The following is a 23,285-nucleotide window of genomic DNA, read 5'->3' on the forward strand; positions in this document are numbered from 1 at the left end:
TGATCCAGTATTGTATCTTTCCCAGGCTTTGGTGCTGTAATGTGTAAATCAGCTTGGTTACTACCTGCTGGTTTAGTTGTTAAAACCCACAAAGCCACTAATGTGTGTTTACAAATTGATATGGTCTCTTTCCAACGTACAGTAGTGTATCTTTTCTCCTCCTTGGTTCTGTTTCAGACTCAGAGGTATGATGATGTCTCACGGTTCTATCCTGGTAAGTCAACTCATTCTCATTGGCCAGTCTCACACCATGACATAAAACGTTACATGTAAAACTATGTCATGTGTTCGCTTACATGTTGCCCTTTTTCCTCCCCCCATCAGACTCCAAAGGAGAGAAAGGTGATCGTGGAGTACCAGGAATACCTGGGGTACCAGGTACATTCAAAACAGCTATAGCAGCTGGACAACTAGTTATTTACTACCTTTGGCCTTAGTTGTACTAACACATGAGATTGAGCTGATTGAACTCATGTTCTATTGTGTCCATTGTAGGTCTCACGTCAAACTTTGACATTTACACCTTCAAGGTAAGTGATATAACTACTAAGGCGCTCCACACTCACAACCTGCCATGCTTCTGTATGTGTTTGACGTGAGGTCAAATTACACGGTGTGTGTCCGCAGAACGAGATGAAGGGAGAGAGAGGAGACTCTGGGATGAAGGGGGAGAAGGGCGACCCAGCTGGAGGATATTATGGCGGAGGTTACGGTGGACAGGGTGGTCAACCTGGACCTCCAGGACTTCCAGTAAGAATAACCACTGAACAACAACAACAGCCATTTTATTTCACTGCATTCTCCATGTTTTATCAGTGCCTTGCATCAAATGACATGTAGAATGGAATTCAATGGCAAGTCGTAATGGGCAAGACAAATTCCTTTTAAGGAAAAAACTAATCTATCTGATCTATCTATCTCCAGGGGCCAAAGGGAGAGTCCATCATCGGTCCTTCAGGGCCCCAGGGCCCTCCAGGTCACCCAGGAAGAGGGTACGAAGGCAGGCAAGGGAACCCAGGCCCACCGGGGCCCCCCGGACCTCCAGGATCATCCTCCTCACCTGGAGCCTACAGGCCATCACAGAGTGAGACGTACTCTCTCACACACACACTCATACATACAGTACATAGGCAGAAACACACGTTAAAGTAAACTTTCTGGTGACATGAAGTACAGTAGTGCTACGGTTAACAGCTTCAATGAACGTGATCTTTTTACATCTCAGCCATCAGCATCCCTGGACCTCCGGGTCCTCCTGGCCCACCTGGGACTGATGGACACTCCTCTGGGGTGAGTCTGTTAACTGCTCCATTCCTAGTGTAGGGTCTTGGTTAGGGCTTGTTTCTGAATGGGGCCTCACTATGATGATATATGCGCCACTTCCAGGATATGACATCATTTAGCTCCTTGTCATCTATGTTTGAACAGGTGATGGTGCTGAGGTCATATGACACGATGACAGCCACGGCCAGACGACAGGCAGAGGGGACGCTGGTGTATCTGGTCGACCAAACAGACTTTTACATCAGAGTACGAGATGGCTTCCGGCAAATCCAGGTGCAGTGTTTACCAGTGTAATGAATGCAAGCCACTATATTTAGAAAACACAATACCTTCATCCTTTGTTAATGTTTACATGATTAACTTAGATGTTCTACCTTTACCTTTCAGCTTGGACCATACATAGCTTTACCCCCTGACCAGGTAAGTCCTTGGAAATGTGCACTTGAGAAATGCTGACAATACACTATTGTGACAGTGAGTGAATTGCTTAATGAAGTTATTAATCACATTAGTGAGTGAATCACATTCACATTATTTCTCTGTCTGTATCTATCTGCAGGGTAATGAGGTGGCAGCTGTCGACCCTCCTCCAGTGGTCTACTACCAGCCCTTCAACACAGCCACAGGCCACTTCTCCGACAGTGGCACCTCCACAGAGCAACCCCCCAGACAGCTAGACCTCCACCAGCCACAGCCTGAGGAACAACACCCTGTTTACCCCGACCCACGTTACCCGACTCACCCGGATCCACGCTACCCAGCCCAGCCAGATCCACGCTACCCAGCCCAACCGGATCCACGCTACCCAGCCCAGCCGGATCCACGCTACCCAGCCCAACCGGATCCACGCTACCCAGCCCAGCCGGATCCACGCTACCCAGCCCAGCCGGATCCACGCTACCCAGCCCAACCGGATCCACGCTACCCAGCCCAGCCGGATCCACGCTACCCCTCAAACTCAGACCCCAGATACCCCTCACACACTGATCCACGGTACCCCAGTTATACAGACCGCCTGCACAACCCTGACCCTGTTCAGCCGGTCCAGCCCCAGCCCCAGCCAGCCCCCGTCCCACAGTACCCGGTTTACTCAGACACCCGTTACCCTGTAACCCCACAACGCAGACCCAGACCCCCTGAGACCCCCACCCACCAACACACGTCAGGCCCAAGCGTGAGTAGCCAGTATTGAAATATGTCATAAAAAATGTTCACCTGAAAACATGTCTTTACTGAAATACTTGTGATCATGGATGTGATGGAAGCATGTTTTTAAAAGCACACTTTTCTTCTGCTTTCTTTCTGCAGATTCACCTGATGGCCCTGAACGCCCCCCAGGGGGGTAACATGCGGGGTATCAGAGGGGCAGACTTCCTGTGCTTTAACCAGGCTCGGGCCATAGGGCTGAAGGGAACCTTCCGGGCTTTCCTCTCCTCCAAGCTCCAGGACCTTTACAGCATCGTCCGCAAGTCAGACAGGGATAGCATGCCCATCGTCAACCTGAAGGTACAGTACTGTGGGCTAAGACTGAGATGCATTTTCAGCTTCAATCAGAATCGCAGTATCATTCCATATCATTTAAGTAATTGGCAGCAACCGTCCCTAAACATCTGTCTGTCCCCTCTATAGGACGAGGTCCTGTTTGACAATTGGGAGGCCATCTTCAGTGACTCAGAGGGCAGAGTGAAGGACAACGTACCCATCTACTCCTTCGATGGCAAAGACATCCTCACAGACGGCACATGGTGATCCACTACATTTTACATTTACATTTTAGTCATTTAGCAGACGCTCTTATCCAGAGCGACTTACATGAGCAATTACGGTTAAGTGCCTTGCTCAAGGGCACTGACATATTTTTCACCTAGTCGGCTCGGGGATTAGAACCAGCGACCTTTCGGTTACTGGCACAACGCTCTTAACCACTAAGCTACCTGCCACTACACTTCTACATATCACTCACAATACACAAAATATCAACGTCCATAAGAAGGCATTGATAAGTTATGTAGTTTTAAAGTTAACAGCTGAGAAAGTGAATGAAAGCAAAAATATGATGATTAATCCCTTCATCTCCTTCCCTCCATTAATCCTCTCCTCCCCTAGGCCAGACAAGATGATGTGGCACGGTTCGACGAGCAGGGGGCACCGCCAGGTGGATAACTACTGTGAGACGTGGCGTATAGGGGAGCGGGCGCTGACGGGCATGGCCTCCTCTCTACAGGGGGGCCAGCTCCTCCAACAGAGCACCAGCAGCTGCCACAGCTCCTACGCCGTGCTCTGCATCGAGAACAGCTACATCGGACAGTTCAAGAGATAGGAGTGACCAACCAAACACACACACACACACACACTTCAGCCAGATCAAGAGATAAGCCTAAATGAAACACACACACAAACACATCAGCCAATCCAGGAGGTAGGCGTAACAAACCATACGTACACACACACACAATGGTGCTTTGTTTGTAACAGCTACGTTCCCCTTCTCCATTACACTCAGTCCAGCTGGCCAAATAGGACCACATGTCCATAATATGGGGTTGATCAAGAACAGCCACAACCAGGCCAAGAGATGGACCCCCCCCCCCCCAAGCCCCAATCCACCCCCCTTTATACACTGATCGCAGCTGACCAAACAGCCCACCCCAACCCCTTGCACATAGGTCTAAATCACTGTTCTGTAAACACCTCAACACTGTGGTTTTCAGTTGAGTTTGGATTCATTCCTCCCTCTGTGTTACATTCCACTTTTCCTTTAACTGTCCACTTCAGAAATCTCTTCATAAAGCCATGTTCATTGAGGGTTAGAGGACAGACTTTATCACAATGGTTATGTTTAGTTTTTTTACCTGTCAGTTGTGGTCTTACCCTCAAGCATAATACCTGTATTGTAGAAAGTCTATAGCCTTTTAAGTTTGCCCTAGAATTAAACCACACCCATGGATTAAATAGGACACTAATTCTATGCTCTCTATGATTCCAACAAGCTAATTGTTGCAGTATTGTACATGAAATGTATGTTTGTCTATTATTCAATGTTGTAATTTTTTATTCACTTTTTAAAAATTGCATTGTAATCTGTACATGTAACCAGTTTTTGAAGCACTATCTATATATAACATTGTCGTAAATGTTGGATTGTTTTATTTTGTTATCGGACATCCAAGGGAACAGGATATTTCAAATGTTTTGATAATAACAAAGGAGTATTTATTTTGTGATTTAAAAAAAAGTCAAAGTAGTTTTAACATGCCCACTTTTCAGTAAAGGACTCCATGGACCTGTTTAGATCTATGAAGAGATAAGGTAAGAACCATGACATTGTGTATCAGAAAAATGTAATTAGTATGCAAAACAAAAACACAACCTTTTGCATTTCAAAATCCTCAAAAGTGCTCTTAAGTGTCTATGGACTGTAGTTACAGTTGACAAGATGCACTCTGATAGAAATCAAGTAGGCTTTTTATCCCAAATCCAAAGACAAAAGCATTGCATCTCACTGAATGAACCGGTGTATGACCCTGGGGAGGAGTCTCCTTAGGCCACATCATTTATCTTGTCATCAACGTTTATTGCAAACAAACACACAAATGCTACACTATGTTTTCAAAACTGATTTATTTGTAAATAAAAAATAAAACTGTTGACATCAGTTTCTGTTTTTTTACATCAACAAAATAGGTTCACAGTCATTCACACAAAGTGTATATTCGGCATTGATTGAAGTCAGTGTGACAATAACACAAACATTTAACAATTCTGACAGTTAACGTTACAAATCTTTTCCTATACTGAAGTCGTTGGTTAGTATACTGCACGGCATATCGACTATTAGGTGAAATTCATCTCATACATTTGTATTTGTTTATGATCCAATATGACCATGTAAAAATCATTGTCTACAACCTCGTCACTATAGGCCGAATCCTACCTTGAGATATGACCGTTTAAATCAATAAGAGAATTGTGCAAAGTTCAAGTTGCATATCTCGTGTTCCGGACCCATTGTACATCGTGTTCTCAAGTTAAGCACTTGTACTGTTCACGCACGTCTTTTATCCACTCTACATGTAATTAATAAGCACTCAACTAGTATAATAGTCTATATTCTGACATGATTTCTCAGTTTTGTATGCGTTTTGTAGTACGATGATGGTCCTAAGATTACTCAAGGGGGCAGGAATTCAGCAAACCACTTCCTATGCATTGTAATTCAATTAAACTATAGGCAAGTAAAATAACAAATTGTGCAAGTGTAATCTGCATTTATGGGCGTACGTTAGGTATGGTATATATATATATATTTTTTTACATTTTTTAGTCATTTAGCAGACGCTCTTATCCAGAGCGACTTACAGTTTGTGAGTGCATACATAAAAAAATTTCATACTGGCCCCCCGTGGGGATCGAACCCACAACCCTGGCGTTGCAAACGCCATGCTCTACCAACTGAGCTACATCCCTGCCGGCCATTCCCTCCCCTACCCTAGACGACGCTGGGCCAATTGTGCGCCGCCCCATGGGTCTCCCGGTCACGGCCGGCTACGACAGAGCCTGGAGATCTCTAGTGGCACAGCTAGCACTGCGATGCAGTGCCTTAGACCACTGCGCCACTCGGGAGACACATTTAGAATGTAAAGGGTACACCAGATATGAGTTCCCAGAGTTGTCAGATTCCAAAGGATAAACATATAGGCCTAAAAGATTTTCACATTTTGCATTTCATTTCCTCAGTGACAAACATTTAAGAAAACCCAATTTCACTCCTACGCACACAGATAAATAAATTGTTCCATTAAAACTGTGGTTTCCAAACTGTGGGTTGGGATGTAGAAAAAATAATGGACCTATATATTTTTCAATAATAGCCTATAATGTTTGAGATTTTACAATCAACAAAATAAAAGATATACAATCAGGCCCCCATTGATGTTATGTTTGAGCATAAGAACACCAGCCATGTCAAAATGCGTAGAATTGTGGTAAATTAGCTTAAAAACAAACAAAATCTCAGCTCCATGTCAAAATGCATAGAATTGTAGGAAATTGGTTTTAAAATTGCAATAAAGTTATTTCAGCTCCATGACAAGATGTGTGCTATTGCAGGGGATTAGCTTTGAAACTGCAAAATATTCTGTCCGCTGCCAAGATCATATTTTGTATTTATTCTTTGGTCTGTGTATATGCTTTTTTATTTATTTTTACCACTCAACCCTTATGGTGGGTCGAGACTTAAAAGACTCATCAATTGGTGGGTCACGAAGCAAAAAGGTTTGGGAACCCCTGCATTAAAACAACACAAAATAGCTCATTAGAACATTCTGGAAAATAACATGCAGAATAAAGGTCTGCCAGCTCATAGCTAAATCCTCAAACTCATTTGCAGTAGTTCATGACAACTATACTCCAGTTTACACATTCACATTAATGTGGGCTTCCTATTAGAAAAGATGACAATGATAAATGAATGAACGTATTATTAGCACTGCTTGGGATGAAAAGACAAATCTGCATGAAAACATAAAAATAATAAAATAGGGGAGAGTGGGGTAAATTGAGCAAAATAGGTAAATTGAGCCACCCTTGTTTCTAGGAAACCATACACAAAATTAAATCTCTAGGAAGAGGTCATCATTTCATGGAGTCTGAAGGAAGAAATCACATGGAAAAAGTGGTAAGCAAGTTAGGTAAAAAAAAACAACGATTTTCACAATTTATTGTGTTAGAGGTTTCATGATGCTTGTATCAAAACCAAAGTAGATAATTTTGAGATTGTTCTATACATCAGCATGGCTTAACTTACCCTATTCCGCGGCTCAACTTACTCCATACACGGGGTAAGTTGTGCCAAGAGACCACTTTTTTCAGACAACCTATGTTTTCAAAACTGTAATGTTTACATGAATTCTGATTATTTCCAGGGATACACAACACCCTGAAATATATGTAGATATCTTTGATAGAAATAATACTATATTTTCCTTGACGGAGTGATGCGGAATGTAAAAAAATGGCTGAACTTACCCTACTCTCCCCTAAGCAAGACAATACACAAAATGGTAGCTAAAACACTTCCTGACACAAGGTGCAATGAATTAATCACTGGCAGCAAGTAAGTGCACTGATATGGTTAGTTTGAAGGTCCTAAAACAATTGGCATCTGCTTTGTTCATAACCAATAGCTGATTAAACCTAAGACAATGGGAGCGTAGTGAACATACACACAAAGCACTTCATTTAGAAAATCTTTTCACACTTTTCAAAGAAATATATTCAGGAAGATTCAGCAGCCCAAAAATGCATCCTTTCAAGTGTCTGCTTAATCTAAAGCAATGCTACTTTGATCACATAGTAATCACGATCCTTTGGGGCAACCCTCTCTCACTGGAGGACTTCTATACAGCTAACAATATGTACACAGATGAAAAAAATATTTGCTAATCAATACAATTGCAGCAATTGTCGAGAATTCCTAATGATCGCAAACAGTGAATCATTTGCTATTGTTCCATCAGTAGAAGTAGTAGTCCAGTAGAATTAGTTAGACCGTTTCAGTAGATCATTTCCTATTGGTCCCCTCTACTTGAGATTATTATTTTCTCAGTCGGTGTTACAAAGACATACGTGCTTCAACATAAACAGGGAAAACATATGATTACTCTGTATTTGGAAAACTGTGAACATAATCGCCAGTGAATAACACCCTTTGGGATGTGTCTGGGATAAGAAAAGAGCAAAGCAGCCACTACAGAGTCCATGTCAACAGTCTCTCTGAAAACATTGGGCCGACAACTAGGCCCAACCTATGACTATTAAAAACATCACACTGTTTTGAGTAAGAAGTAGGGATTGGTCTGAAGGCGAAAAAGGACATTCCTTAAATTGACCTACTACAGTAGCTATGATGGTCTATTGTACTTCAAACAATGTTTAGGCAGGTTGCTTAAAATGCAAACCTTCTCACACAGCCTAATTCACACTATTAGAGGAGGTGCTCCCACAATAATGGGATTTGTACCACACATAAGGTGATGTATTTTATTCTTCCCACCCTGCACTAAGACATTACCCCATTCCACTACCCTTTCAAGCTTCTTTATCTATATATATATATGAAAGTGAGCTTTGCTTTCATACTTACAAGACCATTAGGCTTGATCGAGTGAGCTTTTTTGTCTTGTAATAATGTATGTGGGCCCTGCCTGTAATTCTTTAAACTATGTATTTCATAATAACATCCTTTTTGGGGAACTGAAGACACGTTGGATATAACAGATAAGGCACTAAAGGATGAGAACAGTGATTGTTCATTAATACTGGTAAACTACACTCCACCAACACGTCCAAGGAAATGTCATGAGGTCTCGACTCACCTCTAAGTCTCATCTGTCTTTGAGATTGCGAGACCGTTTAGACCACTCTACTCAATGTCAGTGTAGGGGGTTTAGGGGTTGATGTCAAGATGACATCACAATGTTCAATGGACAGTTTGGGATTTTGGCAATGAGGCCCTTAATCTACTTCCCCAGAGTCAGATGAACTCTAGGATAGCATTTTTATGTACCTGCATCCAGTATGAAGGAAGTTAGAGGTAGTTTCGTGAGCCAATGCCAACTAGCATTAGCTAGCGCAATGACTGGAAGTCTACAGGAACAGCTAGCAAATTCCTTCAAACTGCACGCAGAGACATAAAAATGGTTTCCACAAGTTAATCTGACTCTGGGGAAGTAGATTAAGGGCTTCATTGACAAAATCCCAAAATATCCCTTTCAGGCCTTGACGTTGTTCCCATTGGACAGAGGTTCCGTCTCCGAGGGTTTTGATGGTACGGAACATAGCTCAGTGGGCGTGGACTGGTCTGTGGCCCCTCCCCCTCCCGCCGATTGGTTCCTGTAGTGGCGAATGATGACCCAGACAGCACAGCCCAGGTAGATGACCGTCAGCAAGGCAAAGTAGAAGAAGTAGATCAGGAACTATTGGAGAACGGAACAGCACTCATTAGAAAACATATGGTGTTTCCATACAGTTGGAGAACGGAACAGCACTCATTAGAAAACATATGGTGTTTACATACAGTTGGAGAATGGAACAGCACTCAGAAAACATATGGGGTTTCCATACGGTTGGAGAATGGAACAGCACTCATTAGAAAACATATGGTGTTTCCATACGGTTGGAGAACGGAACAGCACTCATTAGAAAACATATGGGGTTTCCATACGGTTGGAGAATGGAACAGCACTCATTAGAAAACATATGGTGTTTCCATACGGTTGGAGAACGGAACAGCACTCATTAGAAAACATATGGTGTTTCCGTACGGTTGACGTTAGCTTGCAGGAAGTTGTCTGAGCGTGGTGGTAATCAGTGTGATTTACCTGGGAGTGCACGTCTAGTCCCAGGCCCTTCTTGTCTGAGACGATGAGGGTGATGATGGTCTTCAGAATGGTCGCCAGGAAGGTGTTGACCCCAAACACCAGGGCACACAGCTCCTTGGTGAGAGACGAGGCGATCTGGAAACTGCACAAACACCACAACAGGACACTCTTACTGACAGTTGTGGCTGCTTCGCGTGATTTATTGTTGTCTCTACCTTCTTGCCCTTTGTGCTGTTGTCTGTGCCCAATCATGTTTGTACCATGTTATGCTGCTACCATGTTGTGCTGCTGCCATGTTGTGTTGCTACCATGTTGTTGTCATGTCGTGTTGCTACCATGCTGTGTTGTCATGTGTTGCTACCATGCTATGTTGTTGTCTTAGGTCTTTCTTTATGTAGTGTTGTGGTGTCTCTCTTGTCATGATGTGTGTTTTGTCATAACAAAACACACATCACGACAAGAGAGACACCACAACACTATATAAAGAAGGACCTAAGACAACAACATAGCATGGCACATATATATATATATATATATATATATATAGTATTTTATCCCAGACCCCGTCCCCACAGGAGGCCTTTTGCCTTTTGGTAGGCCGTCATTGTAAATAAGAATTTGTTGCCTAGTTAAATAAATAAAAAATAGTCAGCAGATCAAATGTAGAGCCTAAAGTAAGAAACATGTGACAGTTCTATTTGACAATGCATTCATACACTGCACACATCTGAACATGACAATCCCCAAAACACCACATCCCATTATATGTATACAATGATGTTAAATAAAACTGGACCTAAGAAAACGTACATGGCGATAGGCACGAGGAACTGGTAGAAACCCTTGAAGAAGGAGTAGGCCACATAGCAGACCCAGATGTTGCTGGTGGTCCCCATGAGGAGCAGCAGGCCAGCCTGCAGAGCCGTGATCACACCGATCACCAGCTCAGACCACACGTTCCAGCGGATCTTCACGAAGCCCGCTGCAAACGACGTGATCGCACCTGGGACAGAGTTAACGAGGTGGAGTTAGTCGAAGAAGAAAAGCTGACTAAGTTAATGAGTCAGTAGGTGGTTAAGGCTTGGGGGAACTTCATTTAATAAATGCTGTGTGTGTGTGTGTGTTTGTAGACACAGGGTCACAGAGTGTGATTATCGTATCAAGGCAAACAGAGGGGATTGCTGGTTCATTAAGCCTTTATGTTATTATTAGGCATCAATAACATAATTATACTAAGTCACTATGGGGAGCATACTGTCTGGCATCACCTCCCTGTGTGGTTATCATCTAAATGATTGTAATCTTCAACCACCTTTCATCAGAACGTGACTGTTTTGTCTGTTATGTTGTGTCACCACATCACATTCTGCTTCATGGGAATTCCTCTTTCTAGATTGATGGGCTTTGTATGTCTCCTGTCCTTGTCAGCTGTTTAGGTGATGTAACTTCAGTCCTAATTAAATCATTGGAGAGGGGTCTGTCTAAAACAGTGTTTCCCAACTCCAGTCCTCCCCAACAGTGCACATTTTTGTAGTGGCCATGGACAAGCACACCCGATTCTACTTGTCAACTAATCATCAAGCCCTTGACAAGTTGAGTCAGGTGAGTTAGCCTGGGGCTACAACAACAATGTGTGCTGTTGGGGGTACTGGAGGACTGGAGATGGGGAACCCTAGTCTAAGACAAACCTTTTGACCTGATGTCATGTGATGCCAGAGAACTCATTGGACTGCATGTTGCCATGGTTCTCTCACTACTACCTCTGCCAACTGCTGTAGGGGTGTTAATATTTTGTACGAATCACTGACTTGGAGAACACAGGCTCCAACCCTGTCAGACAGTAAAAACCCAGGTGAATGCTACACATTGGTTATTAAAACACTTGTATACCTGGCATTGGGGGGGCCTTTGTACCCAGCCTAAAACTAAAACCTAGGGGAAATTGATCCCTCACCCAGTAGTGTGGAGACAGCCTCCACCCCTCCGTTGTAGACGTGTTTGTTCTCCGTGGCGGGGTACACCTTGTTCCACAGGACATGGACGTACAACAGCACCAGGTAGTAGCCAGCCGAGTTGAACACCCACCACAGGCTCCACAGTCTGAGGCTGGGACTCCGCGGCACGTTCCTCAGCTCCTTCAGCATCTGAATGAACACCGAGTCCCTCCAGGAGGAACCAGAGCTGAGAGGGGCCAGGGAGGGTGTGTCATCTGAACCCAAGCCCCCTTCTCCCTGCTTCATCCTGGCCAGCTCTGACTGCGCTGCAGCCTGCTCCTGGAGGTTCCTCTGGGCAGCGCGGTGGGCCCTGTTGAAGAACAGGGACCTCTTGGGCCAGGGCAGGCAGCATGAGAGAACCAGGCCGAAGGACACCAAGCCCAAGGAGACAGCACTGAGTGTGGCGAAGGAGAGCCTGCCCACGGATATCAGCACCTGACCCAGCACCGAGCTGGTAAACACCCCCATGAGGACGGAAGAGCGCGAGTAGCTGGCCACGCGCTGGTAGAGCTCTGGGGTGACCAGGGAGAAGATATAGGAGGAGTAGGCCACGCGTGCTGCCATGGTGATGCCGTAGAAGAACTCCATGAACTGCATCTCTAAGAGGGAGGAGCCTAGGAGGATGAGGAGCCAGATGGCCACGTGGCTGAGGCTGGAGAGGACCAGGACGGGCTTGTAGCGCAGGACGTCTGTCAGGAGGAAGACTGGCACCAGCACCGCCATGTAGGAGTAGGACAGGATCGGGTTGATCTCATTGGTCACCTGGAGGAATAGAATGGGGGGCATGAGAGAGGGAGACCACATAGAATGGACTGAGAGGGCTACGTGGAATGTAATTCTCGTTGTAAAAAGTTGTTTTAGCTGAAGGCTATATAAATGTGCAGGCAGGTATTCTCAAATTGCATATTTAGGCTAGTTCCCAGTGAATCCTCGAACACTGACAAATGCACATGCCTCATATGCTGTTTAGAATCACCTTTTGCCAATGCAACAACGTTAATCTCCCTCTACAGGAAATGAGGGGAGCAAAAACCTTCACTGATCCCCTTCATTTGAACTAAGACTACATTGTATGCTAGGACACCTTCCAATGAGTCTGCAGACTTCAGGCCATTAGGTTCATTAGTTGACACTGAGCCAGACAAGCCTACAGTAACCAATCAGAAAAAGAGACTCTGACCTATTTTGTAGGAATGTGAACTTTGACCATACTGAGGAGGGGTTACCGCACTCACACTGTGATTGCCTTATTACAGTCCAGTGGGTTCCATGACTAAGGAACACTGGAAAATAATAACTGGCACTTTGTTTCAATTACATTGGGATTGAGAGGTTGTTGTTCAAGCTCCAAGTATGAATTCAGTGTCAGCTGATACAGCTTATATCAGGGTTGTCATACAAGGCTATAGCCTACATCGTAGGAAATTACCTTGCAGCTGCTTCCTATCAAACGGTGCAGTTCCTACTCCTCGCTGTTAGATTCACTGTAAGTTTACATGCTATTCTGTTAGGTCAATGCAGTCAACCAATCGCTCCAAACAAGAACGATGCCACTTTCCACTTTGCTTCTTAATAGTGATGGGGAAAAAATCCAAACCGTTACATACAGGGAAATTATTTTTTACTATACAGCACCAGTCAAACGTTTGGACACACCTACTCATTCAAGGGTTTTTCTTAATTTTTACTATTTTCTACATTGTAGAATAATAGTGAAGTCATCAAAACTATGAAATAACACATATGGAATCATATAGTTACCAAAAAAGTGTTTAACAAATCAAAATATATTTTAGATTCTTCAAAGTAGCCACCCTTTGCCTTGATGACAGCTTTGCACACTGTTGGCATTCTCTCAACCAGCTTCACCTGGAATGATTTTCCAATAGTCTTGAAGGAGTTCCCACATATGCTGAGCACTTGTTGGCTGCTTTTCCTTCACTCTCCGGTCCAACATCTCAATTGGGTTGAGGTCTGGTGATTGTGGAGGCCAGGTCATCTGATGCAGCACTCCATCACTCTCATTCTTGGTCAAATAGCCCTTACACAGCCTGGAGATGTGTTGGGTCATTGTCCTGTTGAAAGACAAATGATAGTCCTACTAAGCGCAAACCAGATGGGATGGCATATCGCTGCAGAATGCTGTGGTAGCCATGCTGGTTAAGTGTGCCTTGAATTCTAAATAAATCACAGACAGTGTCACCAGCAAAGCACCCCCACACCATCACACATCCTCCTCCATGCTTCACGGTGGGAACTACATATGCAGAGATCATCCGTTTACCTACTTTGCGTCTCACAAAGACACGGCGGTTGGAACCAGAAATCTCAAATTTGGACTCATCAGACCAAAGGACAGATTTCCACCGGTCTAATGTCCATTGCTCATGTTTCTTGGCCCAAGAAAGTATCTTCTTCTTATTGGTGTCCTTTAGTAGTGGTTTCTTTGCAGCAATTCGACCATGAAGGCCTGATTCACGCAGTCTCCTCTAAACAGTTGCTGTTGAGATGTGTGTGTGTTACTTGAACTCTGTGAAGCATTTATTTGGGCTGCAATTTCTGAAGCTGGTAACTCTATTGAACTTATCCTCTGCAGCAGAGGTAACTCTGGGTCTTTCTTTCCTGTGGCGGTCCTCATGACGGCAGTTTCATCATAGCGCTTGATGGTTTTTGCGACTGCACTTCTTTTTTTTTAATCTTTATTTTAACAGGGAAAACAGACTGAGACCTGGATCTCTTTTACGGCTGTGCCCTGTGTAAACATGTTGACATGTACAGTTTTAGACATACAGACAAGAACATTTCAAACATACAAAAACACAATTCAACAGAAACAATCACAGACAACATCATATTGATCCTCCATAACATTTTTTAAATGGGCAAGGGACACCAGAGTGTCTAACTTAAGTTGGATCTGCAGTTTGTTCCATAAATAAGGTGCAAAGGAACTGAAGGCAGTCCTACCAAACTCTGTGGAGACCACAGGAGTCTCTAATGTAATCCACATCTGTGATCTGGTTTTAAAATTAGTATATCTAGTGGAAACTAATGATGATATATATGGAGGTAGTTTTAAAAGAAGTGCTTTATAAATAAACAAGAGAGCATGTTGCTCTCGCCTCACAGATAGAGAGGCCCAACCCACATGTTGATATAGGATACAGTGATGAGTTTTGTAACTATCACCTGTGATAAACCTGAGTGCACAATGGTAAATAGCATCCAGTGGTTTTAATGTTTTTGCCGATGCATGCATATAGATAATATCACCATAATCTAAAACGGACATAAAAGTAGCCTGCACAATTTGTTTTCTATTTACGGAGGACAGACAAGCCCTGTTTCTGTAAAGGAACCCTATCTTGAATTTGAGCTTTTTTCCCCAATTCAGTAACATGTTTTTTTTAAAGAAAGCCTATCATCTAACCATACCCCTAAGTATTTATATGCAGAGACCTGTTTGATTTGAGTACCATCCAAGCTAGTGATTACAAAAGTGTTTCTAATTGAGAGTTTAGACCTAGAAAAAAACATGACATTTGTTTTCTTAGCGTTTAAAACAAGTTTAAGCTGTAAAAGAGACCACTGTAGTATCCTAAAATCAGACTCCAACTGCATTATAGCTTGGTCCGCTGTTGGAGCAATAGAGTACATCACTGTGTCCATCACAATATCTGACATCATCACCAATGTTGTTTATATAAAGTGAGAACAATAGTGGGCCAATTATTGAACCCTGAGGGACCCCTTTAGGTAACTGTAAGGGGTCAGATTTGACCCCGTTGACCATGACGGCCTGAGTTCTATCTTTAAGATAGTCATAAAACCATCGACAGGCATCAGTGCCCAGTCCTATAGATGACAGCTTACTCAAAAGGATAGCATGGTCTACAGTGTCAAAAGCTTTTGACAAATCTACAAACAACGCAGCACAGTGCTTTCTATCATCTAAGGCATATGCAATATAATTTACAACAAGCATAGTGGCCGATGTGGTACTGTGTTTAGATCTAAAACCAGATTGATTGGTGCTAAAAATACTGTTAACAGAAAGAAAAGATTGTAACTGTTTGTTGACTATAGATTCTAGGATCTTTGCCAGACAAGGGAGCCTAGAGATGGGTCGATAGTTATCCAAATCACTACCGTCACCTCCCTTATGTAATGGCAGAACAAAATCTGCTTTCCACACCTTAGAGATATTTCCTGTGCTTAATGTTAGATTAAAAATGTGTGTCACTGAACCAGCAATGATAGGTGCAGCACACTTAAGTAAGTACGGGTCTAAATTGTCAGCGCCTAAGGATTTCTTAGTATCAATGGCACACAGGGCAGCTAGAACCTCTGCTTCAGTTGTTTTCTGGAAACTAAAAACAGGGTTACCATTTTTCAGAGTAACGTTTGAAAAGCAAGACGAAAAATCAACTAACTGGCCAGTACCACAATGGCCACTTTTCCTTTCAAATAAAAAACCAGCAGAGATGAAATGCTTATTAAAAGCATCACAAATGTCATTTTTTACACTTAGAATACAGGAGTCTGAGATAATTTGCTTAGGAAGAGAAACAGCAGAATTCCCCCGTTTCAGTGAATTAACGGTTTTCCAGAATTTTGCAGGATCTCCTGCAGAATCTGTCATAGCATTAAGGAAGTAATTTGATTTTGCCTTTTTGACAGCTGCAGTACATTTATTTCTCAATTGCCTAAAAAACAGCCAATCAGCTGGAGTACCTGTTTTCCTCGCCAAGGCCCAGGTCCGATTCTTTAGCAGAAAAATACCTGACAATTCAGGAGAGAACCAAGAACTGGTTCGGTTTCTTACTCTGTGATTCTTAAGCGGGGCATGTTTATCAGCCATAGAGGTAACAATAGAAGAGAAAAAAGCAAGGGCTAAAACCGGGTCCAGAAAGCAGCAAGTGGATAAAAGCTCAGAGTGATATAAGTCAAGGATAAAAGCTTGCTGTGAGAAATGTTTATAATTTCTCTTAGAGATTATACAGGGATCAGAGTGTTTCCGGCTGGTATCTCTAATACAAGTAATAGAGCAGTGGTCACTGATATCATTTGAAAAAACCCCACTGGCTGTGTATTTATGGGGGGTATTTGTTAGAATAATGTCTAGTAGAGTAGATTTTACTGGATTCTTAAAGTTGGGACGGGTTGGTTTAGTTATCAGCTGAGTTAGATTTAGCTCAGTACAAATGTATTTTAGTGGCGCAGTGGTCTAAGGCACTGCATCGCAGTGCTAGCTGTGCCACTAGAGATCCTGGTTCGAATCCAGGCTCTGTCGTAGCCGGCCGCGACCGGGAGACCCATGGGGCGGCGCACAATTTGCCCAGCGTCGTCTAGGTTAGGGGAGGGAATGGCTGGCAGGGGATGTAGCTCAGTTTATAGAGCATGGCGTTTGCAACGCCAGGGTTGTGGGTTCGATTCCCACGGGGGGTATGAAAAAAGTAATGTATGCACTAACTGTAAGTCGCTCTGGATAAGAGCGTCTGCTAAATGACTTAAATGTAAATGTAAATGTTTTAATTTATCGGATACTGGTGAAAGCCAATCCAGGTTAAAATCTCCTAAAATCAGTAATTCAGAGTTTGCATAATTAGACAGTATATCAGATAACTTGCATAGAGTACAAGGAGGAGCTGAGGGGGGGGGGGGGGGGGGGGGGGGGTATACCCCTACTAGAGTTAAATTACCATTATTACCAAGTCCCACATTTAAAACTAGACATTCATATTGCTTTGGGACAGAGGTTGATATGGACACAGAAACATTTAAGCAGCATTTTACATAAATCGCGATACCACCACCTCTACCAACTCTATCAGCTCTATAAATATTGTACCCAATCAATTGAACATCTGAATCAGGTACAGAATCACACAGCCACGATTCAGATACAATCAGTACGTCAACATTTGATTGTGATACCAAAATTTCAATAAAGTCCAACTTTTGGATCAGGCTTCTAGCATTCAAATGAATTACTCCAATGCCATTGCTACGGGAATTCATATCAGATGGAGTATCCAAGGTGGCACCTGAAGCTGCACTGAATGAGCAATAAACCATTTTCGGGCTATTGACAGAGCTCAATTTTATGGGGACAAGATTACTACTAACAATACCTCTCTGCACGTAAGTAGTATTCGCAATACGGTGATTGGACAATAATCTGGGAATTGCAGAAAGGTTGTTAGCTGTAGTTTGTTCCATATTTGCAATTGAGGGACTAATTAATGAAACTGGGAGAGGAGCATTGAACATAGTCTGATAGGGGAGCGTACAATCCCAAAAGTCAATGCCCGAAAATACACAACGTCAGGTATCAAAGGCTCTACATGAGGCAAGAGTAAGAGAAATGTTGGTGGAGAGGATGCTGGAGCCATACCTGTTAAGATGTAAATTGTCCCGAAGAAATAGACCTGGTCGGTCTGTAAAAGCTGCAAAGTTATCCACAAAAGGAATTCCCATCGCGCAGCAGTATCCCTTAAGCCAGGTGTGTAATTGGCGTATACGACTAAAAACCATATCCGTGTAGCGTGGGGATGGAAAAGGACCGGAAACAACACACTGCTTCCCAGATTCCAGCAGCGTATTTATCAATGTTTTAAAATCCTCTCTCAATTTCTCTGACTGCTGGAGTTTAATGTCATTTGACCCAACATGAACAATGACAGTTGAAGCGGCGGAGTGCTTGCTAATAAGTAGCGGTAGCATGGAATTTAGGTCAGGGATCGTAACGCCAGGGTAGCAGAAAGTCTCAGCTTTCCGGATTGAAACGTTTCAGACCATGGATGAACCCACCACGAGAACGGAAGGACTACAGATGGGTTTATTGGGTAAATGACAGGGCCTCTCCCGAGTGATCTGCCTCCTAGCAGGTTGAGGGGGGCTAGCAGCTGAGACTGACGACCTAGCGGTAGGCAAGGAGCGCAGATGAGTGTGCTTGGGCACTTCCACCTGAGAGTGAGACGGCAGCAGTAGAGATGTAGCAGAGGGACCCTGTACAGTATGATTGGAATGCACTTCCAGGTCTTCCAGGACCTTGAATCTCCTCCCCAATTGTAGCACTTCCGAAACATTTGATGGATTCCGTTTCCTGGAGTGCTTTACTCCCCGGACAGCAATCCAGGCATCCTGAGGCGGAGCAGAAGGGGTGGAACAGACCGGGCCCTTCGGTTTAGCTCCTAGCCTGGGCCATGGCTCATTTAAGGGAACCGAATGGAGTTTCTCCGTTACAGGCTCCCCAGAAGTGGAGGTGCCGAGCCAGGGGCAGGTGACGTCCTCGATTTTGGAGGTGGTTTGTGCAACCATGGAGTCCAGGAGTTCTTCGTCCTCCTTGATCTGGCGCAAGACAGATACTCTCCCCTCCAGCTCAGCGACTCTCTGGCTCAGGTACTGGCAGGTGGTACATCCAGGGGTGAGCGAAGCCATGAGAGACACGTAACCTCCGAGTATAAAAATAACTAAGACGTTGGTAAAATGTGTTAAATGAAAATTGATTAAACGGTTTAAAAACAGTAAAAGCCGTCAAGTTTGGCAGGTAGCAGCAACAAACAGCACAGCAGCACGGAGACAAGTGACGCGCTCAAAACGGAAGTCACATGTACGAGATAGCCACTGTAAATTAGGATACTGAAGAAACTTTCAAAGTTCTTGACATTTTCCGTATTGACTGACCTTCATGTCTTAAAGTAATGATGGACTGTCGTTTCTCTTTGCTTATTTTAGGGCTATCTTCTGTATACCACCCCTAGCTTGTCACAACACAACTGATTGGCTCAAATGCATTAAGAACAAAATAAAATCCACAAATTAACTTATAAGAAGGCACACCTGTTAATTGAAATGCATTCCAGGTGACTACCTCATGAAGCTGGTTGAGAGAATGCCAAGAGTGTGCAAAGCTGTCATCAAGGCAAAGGGTGGCTACTTTGAAGAATCTCAAATATAAAATATATTTTGATTTGTTTAACACTTTTTTGGTTACTACATTATTCCATATGTGTTATTTCATAGTTTTGATGTCTTCACTATTATTCTACAATAGTAAAAAAAAAAAAACTGGAATGAGTAGGTGTGTCCAAACTTTTGACTGGTACTGTATATCATATCGTTTTGACAATTGGCCTCAAAAAAATTTCACTAGTTGGCTGCACCTGCACCAAAATTCCAGTATTTTTCCTTCATAGCATGTTCTCCTTTTTAAATAGGGAGACTATTTGTTTTCAGCACTTTTATTTCCATGACTGATCAAAACTCCTTTTCTCATGGCTCTCTCTTGTCCCTCTGCAGCAGACATATGGTGAGCAATATGTTTGGAACATCGAATCATAATGAAATCAGAGTATCGAATCACAATACATATAGAATCACGAGAACCACAATACATATCGTATCGGCACCTAAGTATCATGATAACGTTGTATCTTTAGGTCCCTGCTAATTCCCAGCCCTACTTGTTAATATAAGTTATTCAATTTCTATGATTCCAACAGTTCACCCTAGTATTTTGATCTTTAACATCAAATCACAACATTTGGTAATATAATCTCAATTCGATTTTTTGCCCACATTGTGCAGCCCTACCTCTTACACATCTACCCACCCTTACAAACTATGGTTAACTTAAGACACACACACGGATAGTTGCATACACACACCGACCACACACATTGCACTCTTAAGCAAAAAACACACCACACCAACATTACACGCTGTTATAGGAGGATGGCTGTGCATCACTGACCTGTTCCCTGGTGAAGTTCTTCTCCGTGCTGAGCAGGTTTGGTGTTATAAAGGGCTCCCCAGGCTTAAGCTGCACCATAAACCCATAGAAACACAAGAACACCACCGACAACTCCCAGGTCCGGGCTGTGTTGGTCTGGCCGTCTGAGGGGTCCTCAGGTGGGGGAAGAGCCATCTCAGGGTCAGGCTCTCCAGGGGCGGTCTCCTTCAGGTCCAGTTTAGCCTCTTCCTCCACAACCCTGTCCCCACTCACCATAGCGTCTTTGTCCACCATGGCAGTGGCCTGACAGTGGACACTGGAGTCCCAAGTCTACCTCTGACAGTAAATTACTAAGTGGTAAGCTATAGGGAAGAGGCTTGCTATAGGAATTTTCATACAAACCAGAGAGTAGGGCCTAAACCTCAAATTCAGGGTTTCTACGCAGACAATGAGTAAAGATTCCTGTTAGCACTCTTCCCTTACAAGTTCCACAAAGGATCCAGTGTTAAACATTACAGAGGGGTTGAGGGGGAAACCTTTCACAATGACGAACATGGAGTTAAAGTGCTAGCTGCAGCCATTTTCATACTGTATGTATGAGAGAATGTCAACCTTTGCTCCATTCCATGGATTGCCAATGATTGAAAGCAAGTTAGCTTACAGCTAGACCTCCGGTCATTGTGAACCTGTAAAAGACAAGAATGTTTGCAAATAGTCATGCAAAGTCTATTTTCTGACAGAGTGCTGTATTCTTCATTATCTTGTGGGATGGTGCTCAACCGAAAGCTGTCATTTCCGGGCAGGGACATCAAATCACACTTATTATAGTAACAACGATGGTAAACAACGACCCTAACAGATCTGAGCTGTCAGGTCACACGTATTCCAAAATACATTTTGAATCGCAACAAAAAAAAGGGAATGGGTGCAGTCAGTGCATGACATAACTTTGTTATTCTCTGTTGGACTGATTTAACTTAGGGGGTTGACACATTCCAAAAATAGATTCATAACGAACGACTTTTGTTACGTCTATCTTTTGACCAGCTATTGCATTGGAGTTTACCAGTTAGATAGCGTTGTAATTGTAATGCTGCATTCATGTGAGACCAGACATACTTTAAGAAGTAATCGCTAAATTGTCTTTGGTGAAATAGGGGTGCAACTTCTGCACGCATGGCTGGCACGAGCCATATTCAATGTTAGCTAACTAGTTAACGTTAGCTAACCAGATTCCAGTCTGGAATACCGAACGTTAGTTAACTAGCAAGCTACATGCTAATGCAGCCAGCTCAACCAAAGGTAGCTAAGCGTGTCTGGCAGAGGTAGCTAAGCTTGTTTTGATAAACCCCTTGCTAGTGAACAATGTCAGAGAGCTAGCTACAGCTAACGTAAACTAGCCTAGACAATTTAGCTAACCGTCTACAGTAGCTGATATTAGCTAGCTAATGTTAGCTTCATCATGCGAGTTAATATTATCTTATTGCAGGGAAACATTGCTGAACTTGACACCAATAATTGGTTTTAAACAATGTACATAGAACTTTATACATTGACAAGGAAAGTATGTAAATCCTACCTCTAATTTCTCCCTCTACTGAACTCGTGTGTGCGCTGTTGTTCAATGAATGCATTTCAGACAGCCGAGCAGCTGAGGCTGTGAGAATTTCCAAGTAACTATGGGGACTGTAGTTTCTGTTGATTGAACGGGGATAATCCAAAATGGACCTAAAAAGGTATTTCATAAATTAACATTAATATATTACTCAATGATCAATACTTTCACTAGTTTTAATATCAATGGCTAATAGGCTACATACTATATCTCAACATATTAGGACATAATATCACATATCACATGAGCAAGCAACTGAACATTGCCCCATCGATAATTATTGGACGTGACCCGTCGCGCGCGCTGTAAAAGTGAGGTAGTTCTATTATCCTGGCCCGGGTTGAACCGGGCAATGGCCCATCATGTCATCGGGGGAAAGCGGGGAGGGAGGAGCGCCCTTCTCAAATCAAACAGCAATCTGCGCCACGGTCATATTGTCAACAAGGCAGCTAGGTGTAGGCCAATCGTGCCGAAACATACAACATCTCTTTTCCATAAAATAAATGTTTGAATGTTCAAACTAGCTTTCATTATCAAAAGCAATCACTTTTGCACAGAATCCGACTCATCACTCTACATGCTTAATTACGTCAATTTTGTTTCGATCCGGCTCAGGCAGCCCTGTTCCAAAATTAATGCGATCACGTACCAAACTCCTCCCACCTGGGTAACTTGGGCCAGATAAATGAACCCCCTCAGTGGAGAGTAAGCTATTGGTCAGCGATACAACGTAACTGAATAAATTAACGTTATTATAGGATGAGGGGAAAAACGTATGAGAATGTTTATAAACTTTTTTTTCGCATCACGTGTGAGCTTTTATATACACATGTGGAATATTGTCTAGAAGTATGAATATGCTTGAAAACGCCTCATAAACAAACTTTAGCAACATTTGCAATCTGAGTTTGACCTTTGGTGCTATAAATGAGGGCATAGCAATGGAGTGGTGACTGACGCTCTCCAGTGCTCATGTCACATAAACCTATCGTGCATAGGCCTACTTTTCAAACTGGATTATTTTATGGGATTTGGTAGGGTATTTATAACATGCTTACTACACGTATAAATAGGTCTCCAAGTATGGCATGACAATTTGATTATCATGTGGTTGGTTTTAAGTAAAAAACACTCTCAGGCTACATGGAGAGAATTAGTCCATTGTCACAGCACTTTCAATGTAATGTGATTTAGCCAGTCATGAGATATCTTCTGTGCCCTCAATAGAACCCAATAACATATCTCTGGGGATTTGGTTGTCATGCAGTTATCCT

At 43.1% G+C, this 23,285-nt stretch overlaps 2 protein-coding genes across 2 annotated transcripts in view; one reads left to right on the forward strand and one right to left on the reverse strand.

Moving 5' to 3' along the window:
* LOC311109912 (collagen alpha-1(XVIII) chain-like) overlaps positions 1-4,511 on the forward strand; it is a gene marked incomplete at its 5' end in the record, with an annotated part of 28,495 nt that extends 23,984 nt beyond the window's left edge. The window contains 12 exons of the mRNA XM_084152928.1: positions 184-214; positions 325-378; positions 496-530; positions 628-750; positions 925-1,084; positions 1,226-1,290; positions 1,429-1,557; positions 1,672-1,704; positions 1,844-2,458; positions 2,593-2,790; positions 2,914-3,029; positions 3,391-4,511. Of these exons, the coding sequence (XP_084009054.1) occupies positions 184-214; positions 325-378; positions 496-530; positions 628-750; positions 925-1,084; positions 1,226-1,290; positions 1,429-1,557; positions 1,672-1,704; positions 1,844-2,458; positions 2,593-2,790; positions 2,914-3,029; positions 3,391-3,604 (1,773 nt within the window). The 3' untranslated portion in view covers positions 3,605-4,511. The remainder of the gene's footprint in view (positions 1-183; positions 215-324; positions 379-495; positions 531-627; positions 751-924; positions 1,085-1,225; positions 1,291-1,428; positions 1,558-1,671; positions 1,705-1,843; positions 2,459-2,592; positions 2,791-2,913; positions 3,030-3,390) is intronic.
* Positions 4,512-4,886: 375 nt separating this feature from the next.
* Positions 4,887-22,006, reverse strand: LOC311109898 (reduced folate transporter-like). The gene is made up of 6 exons (XM_084152914.1): positions 21,976-22,006; positions 20,418-21,082; positions 11,620-12,421; positions 10,476-10,668; positions 9,666-9,807; positions 4,887-9,260 (listed from the first exon to the last, which is right to left on the reverse strand). The coding sequence occupies exons 2-6, from the start codon at positions 20,688-20,690 to the stop codon at positions 9,057-9,059; spliced, it is 1,614 nt and encodes a 537-aa protein (XP_084009040.1). The 5' UTR covers positions 20,691-21,082; positions 21,976-22,006; the 3' UTR covers positions 4,887-9,056.
* Between the last annotated feature and the right edge of the window lie 1,279 nt (positions 22,007-23,285).

Source organism: Coregonus lavaretus (genome assembly GCF_964263955.1).
Source record: "Coregonus lavaretus genome assembly, chromosome: 35".
Lineage (NCBI taxonomy): Eukaryota > Metazoa > Chordata > Actinopteri > Salmoniformes > Salmonidae > Coregonus > Coregonus lavaretus.